This window comes from Mastigoproctus giganteus, chromosome 2 (genome assembly GCF_048544385.1).
Source record: "Mastigoproctus giganteus isolate SK-2022 chromosome 2, ASM4854438v1, whole genome shotgun sequence".
NCBI lineage: Eukaryota > Metazoa > Arthropoda > Arachnida > Uropygi > Thelyphonidae > Mastigoproctus > Mastigoproctus giganteus.
This window is the reverse complement of record NC_143576.1, coordinates 120561633-120579593: the sequence shown is the minus strand read 5'-3', so window position 1 is coordinate 120579593 and position 17961 is coordinate 120561633. Positions and strand designations below refer to the sequence as shown.

Genomic DNA, 17961 nt, shown 5'->3' with positions numbered 1-17961 from the left:
CCTAATTAAAAAAAACAGTATATAGATAAGCAAGAGCCCACACTCACCCAGACAAGCACTGAGGCATGGTTGGATGTTTAAAGAATGATGAAACTTCTGCAGGAAACAAACAAGGACCCCCCACCCGCAATAACCTATTGAGTTGTTGTTGTGGGCGGGTCGATGGTTCCACGGTTCTTTTGCTAACAGCAAAAGAACCATGGATGTCCCTCTGTGAGAGATCAAGAAGATAGATACAGTACAAAATAAGTCTTACATATGGTTAACTCAGTAACTAGAATTAACCCACTGCATCTGTGTTGTTTGCTCACATAGGAGATTCATGGTTCTTTTGCTGTTAGCAGGTCTTGACAGAAATGGAAGTGTTTTGGATTTTCCACACAGCTAATACCTTTTTGAGGAAGTGGTCACTATGGCTCTCCTAAACTTTATGTTCTTAAGTACAATATAGTATTCATCATATAATACAAGGAAGTCACAGGCTTTTGCTGCACTAGCAAAAAAAAAAGTAGATAAGAAATTACAAATTATATGCTTCCTTTCTCACACGGGTAACCATCCAGTTGACTGAATTTATTCAAACTGTCAGCCTCAACTACCTGCAAGAGCAACTAGTTCCAGCAGTCAAAGACTTGCTAGCTAAAAGAAAACTTCCTACAATCTAATGTTAACCTCAATCCCTGTAATTTGAATTTATGACCCCTAGTTCTGTAATTCTTTATAATAGTGACAATTCTGCCTTCATTCATTTTTTACTAATCTCTCTCTCAGAGAGAGCCTTGTAAACTTCAGTCAGGTCACCTGTGAGTTGCCTGGTTGCCAAGCCCTGTAGCCCACGTAATTGGAGTCTTTCCTCATACGGTTGTCCTGTTGCCGATCTCACCATTCGAGTTGCCTGTTTTTGGACCTTTTCAAGAAGCTCAGTGTCTTTTTTTTTTTTTTTTTTTTTTTCAAATGAGGTCTCCATAATTGAACACAGTATTCCAAATGTGGTCTTACAATTGCCTTATACAGTGGGATTATGACCTCCCTATCTCTACAGGATAACTCTCGATAAACCATCAATAGGACAGCGTGGCTTTCACTGCATGTTTACACTGTTTGGAATAATTCATGTCTGCCCATATTGTAACTCACAGATCCCTTTCCTCCTCCACTGTTTTCAATTCAACCAAATGTATAATTTATTTGTGGATTGCTATTCCCCAAGTGACCTTGCATTTAGCAGGATTAATACATAGCTACTGCTTCTCTGACCATCTCTGAAGTCTGTTCAAGTGATTATGAAGGAATGCTTCTTGTATTGATCATTAACGACTCTGGCAATTTTTAAGTAATCTGCAAAATTTGACATCACGCTTTCTATCCCTTTGTTGATGTCATTTATGAAATGAGAAACAACAGTGGTTCAAGAAGCGATTCTTGAGCAGATCCCACTGCTTAAGGAAGTTAGACTTTACACTACACCAATCTGAAGGATATCAATTAATCAATTCTGCCCTGCAGCCACCCATCAGCTTCTTAGAATCTTGCCAGTAATTCTAGCCTTCTCAAACATATACGGTAACTATTCGGGTTGCTGTTCTCATGAGGGACCGAGTCAAGTGCTTTGCTAAAATACAAATAAACTATATCAAAATTATTCCATAAATCCATCTTACAAGTACATCTTACAGTGTCAAAATAGCCTACTAAGTTTAAGCATGATTTATCCTTAACAAAGCATGCTGTGTCCCCTTCAGAATGCCATAGCTATCTAAATGTCTCTGGATTGCATTCTTAATCATTGCTTCTAAGATTTTTCCTACCACTGAAGTAGTCAGACTAACCAGTTTATAGTTAGTAAACCAACTTCACTCTTAGAACCGCTTTTATGTATTGGCGATACATTGGCACTTCTCCAAACCATAGGAATCTCCCCTGAGTCCAAAGATGCTCTGATAATTAACCCCAATGGTTCAGTATACTCCCTCGCATTCTCCCACAAAGCTACATGGTATATGCCATCAAATCCAGGAGCCTTGCTTGCCTTTATGCTCAAAAGTGCTGTAATTACGACATCACTAATTACATATGGCTCTACATCACCTGCACAGCCTCTGCTCAGTATGAAGGGTCTTTTGTCAGTAAAGACCAATGCAAAGTACCTATTCACTTCATTTGCAACATCAGCTGAGTTATCTAAGACTTTCCCACACCCAGTGCACAAATGCTCAATCTGATTAGCTTTCTTCTTTGTTGTATTCACATTGCTTGTCACATGGACAAGAAAAATTTCTTGTCCCTATTCTTTGTGCTCTTAGCCAATGCTTTCTTATACACAGCCTTCACCTCCCTGACCTTATTTGTTACAGATCTGTTAACTATTACAGATCAATTTGGATTGTATGTATTCATTCATTGGGGTGGTGCAGTGTGTGTGTGTGTGTGGGGGAGGATTCTTGCTTGTTTGTGGCAGCATTTTTAAGTGGAAGGCTGCATCTGTGCTTGCTGGGTGAGTGTCGGCTCCTGCTTATGTATTCTGTATTTTAATTAATTAATTTTTTATTTTATTTGGTAGTTTGATTTTTAATTTTTGCTGGGAAGGTTGCAGTTTGCACCTCTTCAACATTATTTGTTGTAGTGTTCAACAATTGCTTTAATCTGATTAGCATTAGCATTAGTAGGGCATATGATGCAAGAAAGCAAGCTTATGCAGTATCAGCCAAAAAAAAAAATATATATATATATAATGTTGTTTGATTTTGGAAATCATTAAAGAAGGATTAATAAATATTTGGTAGATAAAATATAAAAGTAGGACATATTATATATGTTTTTTTTAGAATTGTAGAAAATCTGGAAAACCCTAATCCAGTATGGATTAAGTCCTAAATTGCTGGATTTGGGAGGTTTGACTATATTAGAATTTTGTCATTATTTATTATGTTTTGTTTATTTTTGTTTGTTTTTTTTTGACAGCAGATGCATCATAAGCTTTACTTCTTTGCATTGTTCTGACATTTTAATAATATTATTAATATCGTTACTAAATTATTTCATTAAGTTTCAAGGCTATTTCATGTTCAAGATTACAGGATGTATCATATATTTATATATATAAATTTTATATGTTTGATTCTTTTATTTATCCAATTCCCAAAAGCTATGGTTAATATTTTAAGTTTAAATAAATTAATTTTATACACTCTTTTCTTACTTTATTTCTCTTTAGTTTTGATAATGGTGTCCTCGAATGCATACAGAAATGTCTATTTTAAGAAGCTTGCTTTAGTATATTGAACATCCTGGTTTTAGGGAAAAACATTGTTTATGTTATATAGAGGAAGTTTTGTTACCCTTTTATTTATCAATAGTTAATTCCCATGTGATTTCTTTCATGCTTATATTAATGATGGTACTTTAATTTCTCTGCTTTATGATACTACAACTTGTTTCGATAAAATTGTTTTCAGGATTTCTTTATTAGAGTTTTTAACGTTCAAAAAAGTGAAAGTCATGCAGTGGTACAGCAGCATTACTATCATCGAAAGTTTTCAAAAACCTGATAGAGTGAGTCTGAGATGATTATAATGCTACGTGTGAAGTTCCAGCTAGAGTGAAGTCTAGTGAAGCTATAAAGACTATAAAAACTTCTGTATATACTTTTTTTAGGTCATGTAGCAGGAGACATTGGCCTGAGTTCATCTCTATTTATTCTTCACAATACAATAATTTGAGAGTGTCTAAGATTCAACACTCATAAATGGCACTTTTTTTCAAATCTATCAAAAAACCAACTTGGTCACCATGTTTTAATCTTAATTATCTCAGGCATTAAAAAGAAAAACCACATGAACACATGAATGGTGATTTTCTTAGATCAGAATTTCTGATTTTTGATTTTAACAGCATATAAAATAATTATATTAAATACTCTTATGTGTTGTTAAAAGTGAGTTTATCTATGTGAATAAATATTTAATTTAATATATTTTTTTTGTGGAAGATGATGACTCCCTTCTAAATTTAATGCTTATGCATGCCAGCAGTTCTTAATTTTGCCCCCAAAAAATTTGTTCTTTTAACTTTCTTCATAGACGAACTTAGTTCTTTTATCACTCTTGTAGACAGATTTCTCTTTCACCACACAATGTATTAATCCTCAAGTAGGTTGTTAGTTTTTTTGTTTTTTTTAAGGAGCATTAGCAGCTAAGGCCATATTACTCCGGGGATATGTGGTGGTTATTCTCTGACCTTTCTGCATCCTCTGTATTTGGTGGTCACGGTCTCGAACCCCTGTCTAATCCTTAAGTAGATACAAATCACCAGCATATTAATCCTTAAATAGGTATAAATCACCAGTGTATTAACCCTTCAGTAGGCATGAATCACCAGTGTATTAACCCTTAAGGAGGCATCTTAAAGGTTTTTGTATGGAGCTCTATTAAATCCCATGTACAGATACTCAGATCATCAGTAAGGAAAAAAAAAATAAAAAAATCATAATTCATAAAATTTCACAGCTGCTAATTCTAGATTTATGATAGAGAATCCATGTATTTTTTTTTTACCTCAATTTGACCCTTTCTTTGTTTCACCTTATAGTTCAGATTCCACCATTGAGTTCCTCCATATTTTTGTAAAATCACCATTTTTCCCCAAACGTAGATACAAAAATTTACATAAAAGTAAATAATAGTAATGAATTGTTAATAAAATAATAGCAAAAATTGTTTAAAATCAAAATTTTAAACTAGTTTTAAATTTGTGTAATTTGTTAAAAAATGTGGCCACAAATAGTTTGTCTTAATTTAGCCATAAAAGGGGGAAAGTAAACTTTATTCTGCAAGTTTTAATTTTCAGTGCAATGTATACATTATGGTCCACTAATAATGCTCTCTCTCTCTCTCTCTCTCTCTCTCTCTCTCTCTCTCTCTCTCTCTCTCAGTTTTGAAAGCAATAAAGATTAATAAAAGAACTTGAAAAGTTTATTAAAAAATAATATTTCGAAGAAAGTAAATTGCACATTTTCAACTCACACCTCAGTGCGAAATGTTATTATACAAATTGATTTATCCTTCAACCATTTTTGCACCTGTGAACAGTTAAAGATAGCAAAAAAAATTACATTTATTTGATCAAGAGTGCGATGTTTCATAAATTTAAAACTGTTCTTAATTTTATGAAGTAGTATTTAGAATTTTGGCTCAATGATATGGAGCAGAATCATCCGGAAAAATGCAATTTGCAACATCCCCATGATCATCATCATCAGCCATTTTCAATCCACTGCAGGATGAAGGCCTCTCCAGAAACTTTCCAGTTCCTTCTGTTTTGTGCAATGGCCATCCATTTACTACCCACAAACTCGTGAATTTCATCAGTCCATCTCCGTTGTGGCTACCTCTGTAGCCAGGTGGGCAGGAACAGCAGTGCGTAGCACACGCTTCTTGATTAGACTGGGGTTCGAGCCCATGACCACCAAATACGGAGGATGTGTAAAGGTCAGGGAATGATCACCGCATATCCCTGGAGCAATATGGCATTAGTTGCTAATGCTCCTAAAAAAAACCAAATAAACAATAAATAAACCATCTCCGTTGTTGTCTTCCAGGTTTTCTTCTAGCTCTTCTTGGGTACCATTCTGTTATTTTCTTAGTCCATCTGTCATCATGTCTTCGAGCTATGTGTCCTGCCCAAGACCATTTTAGTTCTTTAGTTTTGATAAGAATGTCCTTTACTTGAGTTTGCTGCCTAATCCATGTGTTTCTCTTCTTATCTAACAGTCTGATTCCCAATATAATTCATTCCATTCTTTGCTGTGTACTTCTCAGCTTCTCTTCCATTCTTTTGGTGAGTGCCCAAGTTTCACTTCCATAAGTCATGGTGGGGAGTATACATTGGTTCATTATTTTACGTTTCAGACAAATTGGGATATTGCTCCTCAGTATGTGACTATATTTCTTGAATGCTATCCATCCAAAATTTATTCTTCTCTTGACTTCCAGCCATTTATCATTATTACAGCTAATAACTTGTCCCAGATAAGTATATGACTCCACCTGTTCAATTACTGCTCCTTCAATCATTATATCCCTTTCTGTGGCATACTTATTCATAATTACTTTTGTTTTATCCATATTCATCTATATTCCAAAATCCTTACTAACTCTGCCTAACTGATTTAGATTTTCCTCTAATTCTTTGGGATCGTGGCTTATGACCACAATGTCATCTGCAAATCGTAAATGGTTTAGGTACTCTCCATTCACATTGACTCCTATCTGCGACTAGTCTAATCTTCTGAAAGCTTCCTCAAGGGCAGCAGTAAACAACTTCAGAGATATTGTGTCTCCTTGTTAAACTGCTTTCTCAATTTTAAATTTGCTACTGTCTTTGTCTAGTCAATAAAGGAAGTAGCATTCTCATATATTTTCTTCAAAATCATAATATATGGGGTATTTATGCCTTGTCTTTCCAGTGCCCGAAACATTGCCTTATGCTGTATTGAGTCAAATGCCTTTTCATAATCCACAAATGCCAGGGATAATGGTGTTTTATATTCATTTCCTTTCTCCATTAGCTGCGACATTACGTGAAGGTGATCCATAGTTGAGAATACTGTCCTAAAGCTAGCTTGCTTTTTCGGTTGATTCTCATCAAGTATTCTTTCTAATCTGTTAGTAATGACCTCTGTGAACAACTTTTAGATGTGGGATAACAAGCTAATTGGTCTATAATTACCTCTATTTCTGATTTATCTCCTTTCTTATGCAGCAAAACTATGATTGTGTTATTCCACTCCTTAGGCGTCACACCTTTTCTAATGCATTTTGTGAAAAGTCTTACCAGTTTTGTGTCATGTCTCTTCCTCCCAATTTTAACTACTCTACAGTAACTTCATCTTCCCCCGGATCTTTCTTGTTCTTCATTTTCTTCAACGCATGTTCTACCTCATCAGGAAGGATATCAGGTATGTTGTATGTGTTACTAATTTGCGATCCCCTCGCTCCTTGTATAACTCTTTATAATAGTCTTCTGCTATTTGAATTATGCCTTCTCTGCTATTTATAAGTATACCATCACCATTCTTCAGTTTCAGTATCATTTGTCTTTCTGTATTGCTGCTCATGGCTGCTGATTTAAATCCTTTTATTTTCCTTAATGCTTGTCCTACTTTTCTTGTATTAAATTTTCTTATGTCCTCTCTGAGACTCTTTCTAATGGCTTTGCATAACTCGTATTCTCAATTTTTTCCTTGTCAGTGTTTATCTTGCTCTTCATTTTTCCCCTTCGGTTCATCATAACAAGTGTTTCTTGACTAATTTTTTCTTCTTTGGATTTCTTTTTCCCTATAGGTTTCTTTGGCTTTGTCAGAAAGTTGTAATATTCCTCGTCGATATCTTGGTCCTGAGCAATCTGCAGAAGCTCAAACTTGTTCTTAAGTTCCAGTACATACTGCTTTTTCTCCTCTTCTGTTTTCTCAAGAAGTCGATAATATTTTTTACTCAAGTTAGTTTTTTCCTTTCTTTTCTTACATCTATGTCAAGTGTGCATCTTACCATTCTGTGGTCACTTCCAACATTTACCTTGTTCAGGACAGTAACATCATTCATGATATATCTTCTGTTACTGAGGAACGTCTACAGAAAGGATAGACTGGATAGGAAAGGAGGAGGGGTTATGCTATTAGTTAAGAAATACATAATCCAAGGAAGTGAAGCCAGTGGATATCGCTGGACAGTGCAGTGTCAAGTCAGTTTGGTGTGACATAAGCATTGGGAGATCAAAATTGAGAGTAGGAGTGTGCTATAGGCCTAATGACTCTGATGAGTATAATAAGAAACTGTACAGGGAAATAGAGTGGGCCAGTAAATCAGAGAGTCTTATAATGGGAGATTTTAATTTCCCAGATATTGACTGGAATTTGGGGGCTGGTCACTCACACACTAGCAAGGCTTTTGTGGATTTATTGGATGATTGTTTTCTATATCAGCATGTTCGGCAGGCGACTAGAGGGAGAATACTCTTGATTTGATTATCAGCAGTGATTCTTCATGCATTAAGAATCTGCAGATAAATGAACCACTAGGTGGCAGTGATCACAGTGTGCTGAAGTGGGATTTACTCAAAGAGGTAACTACCATTAGGGGTAAAGGGAAGGGTTATTGCTTTCGTAAAGGTGACTACGATGGACTGAGACAGTATTTAAATTCTATACAGTGGGACCAACTGATGATGTTACCAACAGCAAATTCAAAATGGGAAGCATTCAAAGAACTTATCTTGGAAGCTACCAGGCTTTACATACCAACTAAGAAATATTGTTTAAGGTTTAGGCCTAAATGGATGTCAGATGAACTAATGAGGCATATGGCAGAGAAGAAACATGCATGGGATACATACAAATTAACACATGACACAGAAGCCTATGATAGATACAAGTTGATCTGTAACCAAGTTACCAAGGAGGTTAGGCAGGCGAAGGCAGATTACGAGAAATCTTTGGCAAGGGATGCAAAGAAAAACAGCAAGAGTTCTTTACTTATGTAAACTCTAGAAGGAAGGGGATGAATCAGATTGGTCCACTTGATATCGATGGGTCAACTGTTGATGATCCTGCTCAGGTAGCTAACAAACTAAATGAATATTTTGCATCGACATTCACACATGAGGAGTTATTTAGCGAGGGGAAAGCCAGAGGTGTATTCAACTCTAGCAGTAAGCTAGAGAATCTTGTAATAACTGAGAGTAAAGTGGAGGAGAAATTGTTGAAGATAAACACAAGAAAGGCACCCGGGGTGGATGGGATCTATCCAGTTATATTAAAGGAGGCAGCAAAGGAAGTAAGCGAACCCTTAGCCATAATTATGAGAGCTTCCTTGGACTCAGGGGAGGTACCCACAGACTGGAGATGTGCAATTGTGACCCCAATTCACAAAGGAGGATCAAAGGCTGACACAAGTAATTATAGACCTGTGAGTTTAACTTCTGTTCCAGGAAAATTAATGGAGGCACGAGTTAAAGAAGCACTGCAGGATCATTTAGACACGACTTCAGTTATAGCTCGGACACAGCATGGTTTTGTTAAGGGGAAGTCTTGCCTGACCAATTTGATTGGATACTATGATGCAGTCACAAAGGAACTGGATGCAGGGAATAGCTTTGATATTATATACATGGATCTTAGAAAGCCTTTTGATACTGTTGCACATGGAAGACTGCTGCACAAATTGCTGCTGTGGATAAAGGGGTGGCTGAGGGGGAGAAGACAGAGAGTGGTAATCAGTGGACACTGCTCGCCGTGGACTATTGTTATTAGTGGAGTCCCTCAGTTCTCACTAATAACATTTATAAATGATAGTATTTATAAATGATATTGATGATGGTATATCAAGCTTAATGTCGAAGTGTGCAGACGATACAAAGGTAGGCAGGGTTGTCAAGAACACTACTGGCACTATGCTGCTGCTGCAACAGGATCTGGAAAGGTTGAGCAGATGGGCTGAGAGGTGGCAAATGAAGTTTAACATTGACAAATGTAAAGTACTACACATGGGAAACAGCAACGTATCAACTCTGTGGTACTACACTGACAGTGGTAGAGAATGAAAGGGACCTGGGGTGGTTCTGCAGGCAGATATGAAGTTCTCTGAGCAGTGCAGACGGGCTGCAAGAGTAGCTCATGGTGTATTGTCAATGATATATAGGAATTTTTCTAGCAGGGATAAGGAGGTGATTATTCCCTTGTATAAGGCAATGGTCAGGCCACACCTAGAGTACTGTATACAGGTCTGGAGGCCTCATTTCAAGAAGGATGTAGAGCTGCTGTAACGAGTACAGAGAAGGGCAACAAGATTAGTGAATGGAACAAAGGGGTGCTCTTACGAAGAAAGGCTTAAGTTTTGAAAATTACAGTGTCTGGAGATTAGGCACCAACAAGGTGATCTGATAGAGGTGTATAAAGCCTTGAATGGTTTGGGCATGCTCAGTGCTGATGGGATTCTTCCTCTCGCTCAGAATAATCACCTGAGAGGGCATAAATTCAAATTGAGGAAAGGCAGATGTAGGATAGACGTGCGGAAATTTGCCTTTAGCCAGCGGGTGGTTGGTTGGTGGAACAGACTTCCATTTGCATCAAATGCCAATGCTAATGCTGATTAGTTGTTAATCCATTTGGGCTCTTTTATGTCCACTTTCTGTTCACCCTTTTCTTGAAAAAGTGTTCATTACTGACATTCCTCGAGATTTTGCAAATTCCTCATGTCTATCACCTCTTAGGTGCCTCCGTAGCCAGGTGGGAAGGAGCAGCAGTGCGTAGCACACACTTCTTGATTAGACAGGGGTTCGAGCCCGTCACCACCAAATACGGAGGATCCGGAAAGGTCAGGGAATGACCACCGCATATTCCCGGAGCAATATGGCCTTAGTTGCTAATGCTCCTTAAAACCAAATAACAAACAAACAACTATCACCTCTTTCATTTCTTTCACCAATTCCAAAATTTCCTATAGTTCTCCTTTCTGCGCTGTTTTGTCTCTTTCCAACCTTAGCATTGAAGTCCCCCATAATGATAGTGTAGTGAGTTTTCTGTTCATCTAGAGGACTCTCAATTTTGGTGTACATTTCTTTAACCTCTTTATCATCATGGCTCGATGTTGGTGCATAAATCATTATAACATTGAGCTTATACCTCTTAGAAATCCTGAGTAGTAGTCGTGACACCCTTGGTGATGTATTTTTGAATTCCCAAATTTTGCTTTTTATATCTTTATGGACCAGAAAGCCAACTTCACTCCTTTCACTGTTTCCATTCTGATACAACAGATTTCCACTAGATAAACTTATAAGTGATTCATTTCTTCTTCTTGTTTCAGCCAAACCGATGATATTCTAATTCACATTTTCTATTTCCTTTTCCAGCTCTAATATCCTGGCTTCACCGATGAGCGATCTTACGTTGTAACAGGCCAAGTTCAGTTTCCGTGCATGGCAGTCAGGTTGTACCCAGAGATTCTTAGCACCCTCTGTTTCCACTCTGATCCTTACGCTGCCGTAAGAGGGAGAGTGAAAGCCATTGTGGACTGAGGGCCATTTGTTTCGTCTTACTGTCATGTGCTGGAGAGTTTGGTCTTTTCCTCTTCACGCTGACCAGGCGTCTTGAAGAGAACCACTCTACATGTTCGTCGCCACCTAAGTGACGTAACAGGGTTTACCATGGAGAAGGTGTGCATGAGTGCATTTTAGGGAGGCAGGCCAACCGGACTGCTCCTAAATCTTCTGAAATAGAAAGATATTGGAGCAGTGTTTTAGACTGAGTGTCTGATAACACACAGAATGCCTGTTCCCCTCTAAGCCTTTCATAGTGATCACATAGTGAGTCTCATCCCCATAGTGATCTCTGATTATGAGAAGTAATTTTGTCTCAAGAATGTCTTGTACACCTTAGCATTCACTGTACCTTTCACAAATTCAAGGTGACCAACCCTTCTATGTGAAATACAGCCTCATATCATTTGAGATGCAGAATGCTTCCCTGTGGAGACAGTACAATCAGGATGAAATCCTTCTCCTTCTCCTCTTCTTCTAACAATCTGCTGGCTGTCTGAACTATGGAAGTTAAGTTTTGATTCATCAGATAACATAACACATTGCCACTGATCCTCAGACCAATTGGCATACTCCTTTGCCCACTTTAGACGCTGGGCTTTCATTTTTTATATCAAAAGTGGATGGGTTTTTTCTTAGATGACATGCTACTAATCCTGATGAGACAAGGCATCTACATACTGTAGCAGTGCTTGCCTCTTCTCCTGTATCCCCCCCCCTCCCATACTGTTTTGAGATGTATCGATGAGACTCTTCTGTTTTATAACAGATGGGCCAGAAATCTGTCCTGTGCTGCAAAAGGTATTCATGGATATACACACATCCCTTCTTTCTGTTTAGACTGCCAGCTTCTGATAATTTTCATAATAAATGTGCCACTTTTGACTGATTACAGTGATTCCTTTTAGCTGTTTCATGTGTAGAATGTCATTGTGCATTCAAGACCGCAACAACACTTTTCCTACATGGTATTAATTGTGAAAACATAGCCATTCAGTGGCACATGCACTATATTTATACTGCCATTAGGGTGATCCAATCATGTATGGCACCTGACATCTACAATAGCTTGCTATAGATCTATGATTCAGTAGAGGTAATGCTATTACAAAATGATATTTTGCCAAATTGCAATACAATATGCATAAAAAGAGCTTGTGGTACTTTTTTTTTTTTTTTTTTTAAACAGATAATTTTTTTTTTTTTTTTTAAACAGATCATTTCTTTCATCTTGGCATTAATGGTTTTAATGATGAATGTCTGGAACTATGGTCCCCATATTTCAACTGTTCTTTTCTGTCTGTATATACATATTTCATCCCAGTTGATTATAATATAATATACTGCTACTCAAAAATAATTCCTGATTACTTTTGTCAAATACGAAATTAAAACGCCATTTCCCTTCCTATGTTAAAAGGAAAGGAAAGGAAAAGCTTTATTGTTTCTAATAATTATAATATAATGATAATGTCATAATGGCATTTTTTATGTATGATTTATATAATTATTGTTGAATTTTTCTGTAGAAAAAAATCAACTCTAAATTATTATGTAAATATGTAGTTTATTTTTATTGTAGAGGATTTAAATTTGTAGTTCTTACTTGTTTTGTAGTTCTTACTTGTAATTTATATTTTAGATATATGGCAGATGTTTATGTCATGCAAGGTATGGTGGACTAGATTGTTCAGTTCATGCCAAACCAGTTCACATGATTTGGTCAATGTTGTTTGACGTTGAAGCAGTGGCTCTTCCAAATTCAGTGTCTTCACCATTGTCTCGAATGGGACATAGTTTATTATCTGGATCATCCTCACTTGGAAGCAAGAGTCTTTGGCTGTTTGGGGGCTATTCTTCCGTTGGTAGAGAATTAAATGATATTTTCACATATGATACAGTTACATCAACCTGGAGACAGGTAAGATTCACAGCTATGTTGAAGCATTTTGCAGTGATATTATGTATTAAATTAAGGGACTTCTAATATTTTATTTTTGCACATTATTTTAAAAAAAACTTTAAAAGAAATTACCATTGATTTGCAGTATGCATATGATACATTGTTAAGATATTGAAACTTTATACAATACAATCATTCTTTGATTAGTGCAATAATTCACTAGTCACAGAATGGTCACTTTCTGGTAACAGAAAATGGAGTTAACTTTCAAAAACTTTATTGAAAGTTAAACACACACACACACACACACGCACGCACGCACCTTCAGTGAGATGATTGGGACGCGTATCAGCACCAGTACTGTGATCATGATATGGGTCATGCAGCTGGCCACAAGCCACTAATCACCCTAATTCCAAATGCTGTTTGGCTTGGTGTAAGGCCCACTGTTCTTTGACCAAAGCATTAGCATCAGTAGAGGAATACGATGCAAGAAAGCAAGCTCATGCAACCTCAGCCAAAAAAAAATTCCCATTTCAACCCTCCCCCCATTCGGGCACCTCCGTAGCCAGGTGGGAAGGAGCAGCAGTGCGTACGCTTCTTGATTAGACCGAGGTTCAAGCCCGTCACCACCAAATACGGAGGATGCGGAAAGGTCAGGGAATGACCACTGCATATCCTGGAGCAATATGGCCGTAGTTGCTAATGCTCCTAAAAACCAAATAACAACAACAACCTCCCCATTCGTTCCAAATACCTATCCAGCTCAGCCTTAAATTTATTTAGGCTATCAACTTCCACAACAAAAGATGGAAGTCTGTTCCACCAATCAACTACCTGCTGGCTAGAGGCAAATTTCTGCACATCTATCCTACAGTTGTCTTTCCTCAATTTGAATTGATACCCTCTCAGGTGATTATTCTGAGCAAGAGGAAGAATACCATCAGCATAGAGCATGCTCAAACCATTCAAGACTTTATACACCTTGATACACACACAATAAGATCACCTTGCAGGTGCCTAGTCTCCAGACACTGTAATCTGCAAAACTTAAGCCATTCTTCGTAAGAGCAACCCTTCGTTCCATTCACAATCTTGTTGCCCTTCTCTGTACTCATTCCAACAGCTCTACATCCTTCTTAAAATGAGGCCTCCAGACCTGTATACAGTACTCAAGGTGTAGTCTGACCATTGCCTTATACAAGGGGTAATCACCTCCTTATCCCTGCTAGAAAAATTCCTGTATATCATTGACAAGACACTATGAGCTACTCTTGCAGACCATCAGCACTGCTCAGAAAACTTCATATCTGCCTGCACAATTACATTACCCCTAGGTCCTTTTCACTCTCTACCACTGTCAGTGTAGTACCACACAGTTGATATGTTACTCTGGGGTTACTGCTTCCCATATGCAGTACTTTAAATTTGTCAATGTTAAACTTCAGTTGCCATCTCTCAGCCCATATTCTCCAATTTTCTAGATCCTATTGCAGTAGCGTACTGTCATTAGTGTCATTAACAACCCTGCCAACCTTCCTATTGTCTGCAAACTTGGACATTAAGCTTGATATACCATCATCAATATCATTTATAAATACAGAAAACAACAATGGACCCAACACTGAACCCTGAGGGATTCCACTAATAACATTAGTCCACGAAGAGCAGTGTCCATTGATTACCACTCTCTGTCTTCTCCCGCTCAACCATCCCTTTATCCATAGTTGCAATTTGCCTCCAATGCCACACTGCTCCAATTTGTGCAGGAGTCTTCCATGTGCAACAGCATCAAAAGCCTTTCTATTATCTAAATATATGATATCAAAGTTACTCCCTACATCCAGTTCCTTTGTGACCACATCATAATATCCAATCAAATCGGTCAAACAAGACTTCCCCTTAACAAAACCATGCTGTGTCCAAGCTATAACTGAAGTCTTGTCTAGATGATCTTGCAATGCTTCTTTAACCAGTGACTCCATTAATTTCACTGGAACAGAAGTTAAACTAAAAGGTCTATAATTACTTGTGTTGCCCTTTGTGAATGAGGGTCACATTAGCACATCTCCAGTCCATGTGTACCTCCCCTGAGTCTAAGGAAGCTCTCATAATTATGGCTAAGGGTTTTCTTACTTCCTTTGCTGCCCCTTTAATATAACTGGATAGATCCCATCCACCCTGGGTGCCTTTTTTATGTTTCTGAAGACCATTGGAAAACCGTGCTTTGGAGTGAATAGTCACAAGGCATGGCCTACCAGTCTGCAAGTCATGCCTAGAGAAAGTTGCATGCTGGACTGTATCATCTCGACAATGAATTTTGGGTGGAGGTAGCATGATGATCTGGGGCTATTTTTCAGGATTTGGCCTCATTTTTAGCCTTGAATGCTGAGGTCTGTCTGGCCATTCTGGACAATAATGCATTACTCCCATTGTGGCAGCATATCAGTAGGCCCACACCTCCAGGTGTGGGCCTACTTGAGTATGGAGGAGAGGACAGTGCTCCAAGTCACACTGCTTGCATTGTGATGGGCTGGTTTGAGGACATGATCATCAAAAAGTTGGACTGGCCAACCCAGAGTCCTACAGAGGACATTTACAAAGAACTGGTGGGAAAATGTGTTCCATGGAGACTAGAGGCTGTCAGAAGGATAAAGGCTTCATCACACATTATTAGTGTTCCTGTAATTAAGATTTTTGTAGATATACTAGTGTCCAGCTACTGGTATGCTTAGCACTTGCAAGTAATTATACTTTTTAGAAAAAAATTCATTATATATTAATGCACAGTAGTTAAAAAAAAAAAAAAAACTTTGAATTTCTTCTCCATGTATCCATGTGATATCTGTTATCTGTGCTTTCTATTAAAAATATCAACAATTTATAAAATGCCTTATATGAATTTAGTGCAGTGGTTTTTGACCTTTTTTTAATAACGGCACCCCTAAGTAATTTATTTTATTTTGCGGCATCCCTATTTAATCTACTCAATTTTCTGCCTGTTAGATCCAATTCTGTGTGTGTGTGTGTGTGTATACACACACACACACACACACACACTGAGTGATCACTGAATTATGACCACTTACCTAATACTTCGTAGGTCCTCCTTTTACCCTCACTGCAGCAGCTATCCGACATGGCATTGATTCAACAAGATGTTGGAAGCGTTCGGGAGGTAGGGCCAACCAAGACTGTGTGTAATGTGGTCAGCAATGCAGGTATGGAGGTGATTGGTGTATCCAGATGCCTGATATGCCTTTCCATAGTTTTCTACAAGTGCTCTATGGTCTATGGGATTGATATTGGTGGAGTTCGGAGGCCAATCGATATGATGGAAGTCAGAACCGTGTTCCTCAAACCTTTCCTGCACAACAAGTGCCCGATGGTTTGGTGCATTGTCATCTTGGAAGACACCATCGTCATTCCGGAAAAAGTTATTGTTATTTGTTATTGTTATTTGGTTTTTTTAGGAGCATTAGCAACTAAGGCCATATTGCTCCGGGATATGCGGTGGTCATTCCCTAACCTTTCCGCATCCTCCGTATTTGGTGGTGACGGGCTGGAACCCCGGTCTAATCAAGAAGCGTGTGCCACGCACTGCTGCTCCTGCCCACCTGGCTACGGAGGCGCCACCGGAAAAAGTATAACATAGTGGGGTGTACACAGTTAGCAAGCCATTGACAATAATGGAGACCACTGACACATTGTTCCACATGCACTGGGGGTCCAAGTTCCTGCCAGTGAAACATGCCCCACACCATACAACTGCCTCCACTGGCCTGCACTCTTGATACCATGCATGATGGATGAAGAGACTCATGTTGTTGATGCCAAATCCGTACACATATTAACCCATGGTGTGGAGTAAATAACATGACTCATCTGACCAGCACACCTTCTTCCAGTCTTCTAATGTCCAACTTGCATGCTCTTTAGACCAGGTGAGTCTTTTACTTCAATGAACCTTGTTTAGGAGAGGATGCTGTAGGGGCGTCTGCTGGTATAACCCATATGTGCAAGCGTGCAACACATGGTCATGCCAGATATTGTTCTGGGTTGGCCCATGTTGTATTACCTTGTTCAGGACAGTAACATCATTCACGATATATCTTCTGCTAGTGAGGATGAAGTCTATTTCATTAGTTGTTAATCCATTTGGGCTCTTCTATGTCCACTTTCTGTTCACCCTTTTCTTGAAAAAAAGTGTGTCATCACTTTTTGTCATCAGCTTTTTGTCATCACTTTTTGTCACAATGTCATCAGCTTTTGCCCCTGGCAGACCCATCCTTGTCTTATTCTCTCTATCCTTTTTGCACAATCTATTTTCTGTTTTTCTGACAATAGAATCGCCGATAGTTACTACCTCCAGTGAGACCAGCACATTCTGCATTGGGAATTGCCACTGTGTTGCCTGATGCACATGTGTAGGCTCTGTCATTGAGTTGGGTATTTCTATTAATTTTCTATTATTATTTGGTTTTATTTTGTTTGTTGCATATGCTTCTTAATCTACACAGGGTGCTGGCAGTAGCATATGTTAGGATTCTGAGTGTTGTTTGTTAGTAATAGTAATAACCATATATTGCAAGGAAGCCACAGGCTTTTGCTGCACTGGCAAAAAACAAAATCAAACCAAGTAGATAAGAAAACAAATGATATGCTTCTTTCCTTACACAGATAAGTATCCAGTTGTCCTTTGAATTTATTCCAACTGTCCTCCTCAACTACCTAGAAAGGCAACTTGTTCCAGCTATTAATGGCTAAAAGAAAACTTCCTACAATCTAATCTACACCTCAAGCCCTGTAATTTGAATTTATGATTCCTAGTTCTGGAATTCTTTAGAGCAGTGAGAATTCCACATTCGTTCATTTTACTAATCCCTCTCAGAGCCTTATAAATCTCAAACAGGTCACCTCTGACGTGCCTAGTTGCCAACCTCTGTAGCCCACATAATCGGTCTTTC

At 38.2% G+C, this 17961-nt stretch overlaps 1 protein-coding gene across 1 annotated transcript in view; it reads left to right on the top strand.

Moving 5' to 3' along the window:
• Positions 1-17961, top strand: part of Megf8 (multiple EGF like domains 8) — a 619502-nt gene that overhangs the window by 317223 nt on the left and 284318 nt on the right. The window contains exon 19 of the mRNA XM_090390015.1: positions 12734-13012. Within this exon, the coding sequence (XP_090246141.1) occupies positions 12734-13012 (279 nt within the window). The remainder of the gene's footprint in view (positions 1-12733; positions 13013-17961) is intronic.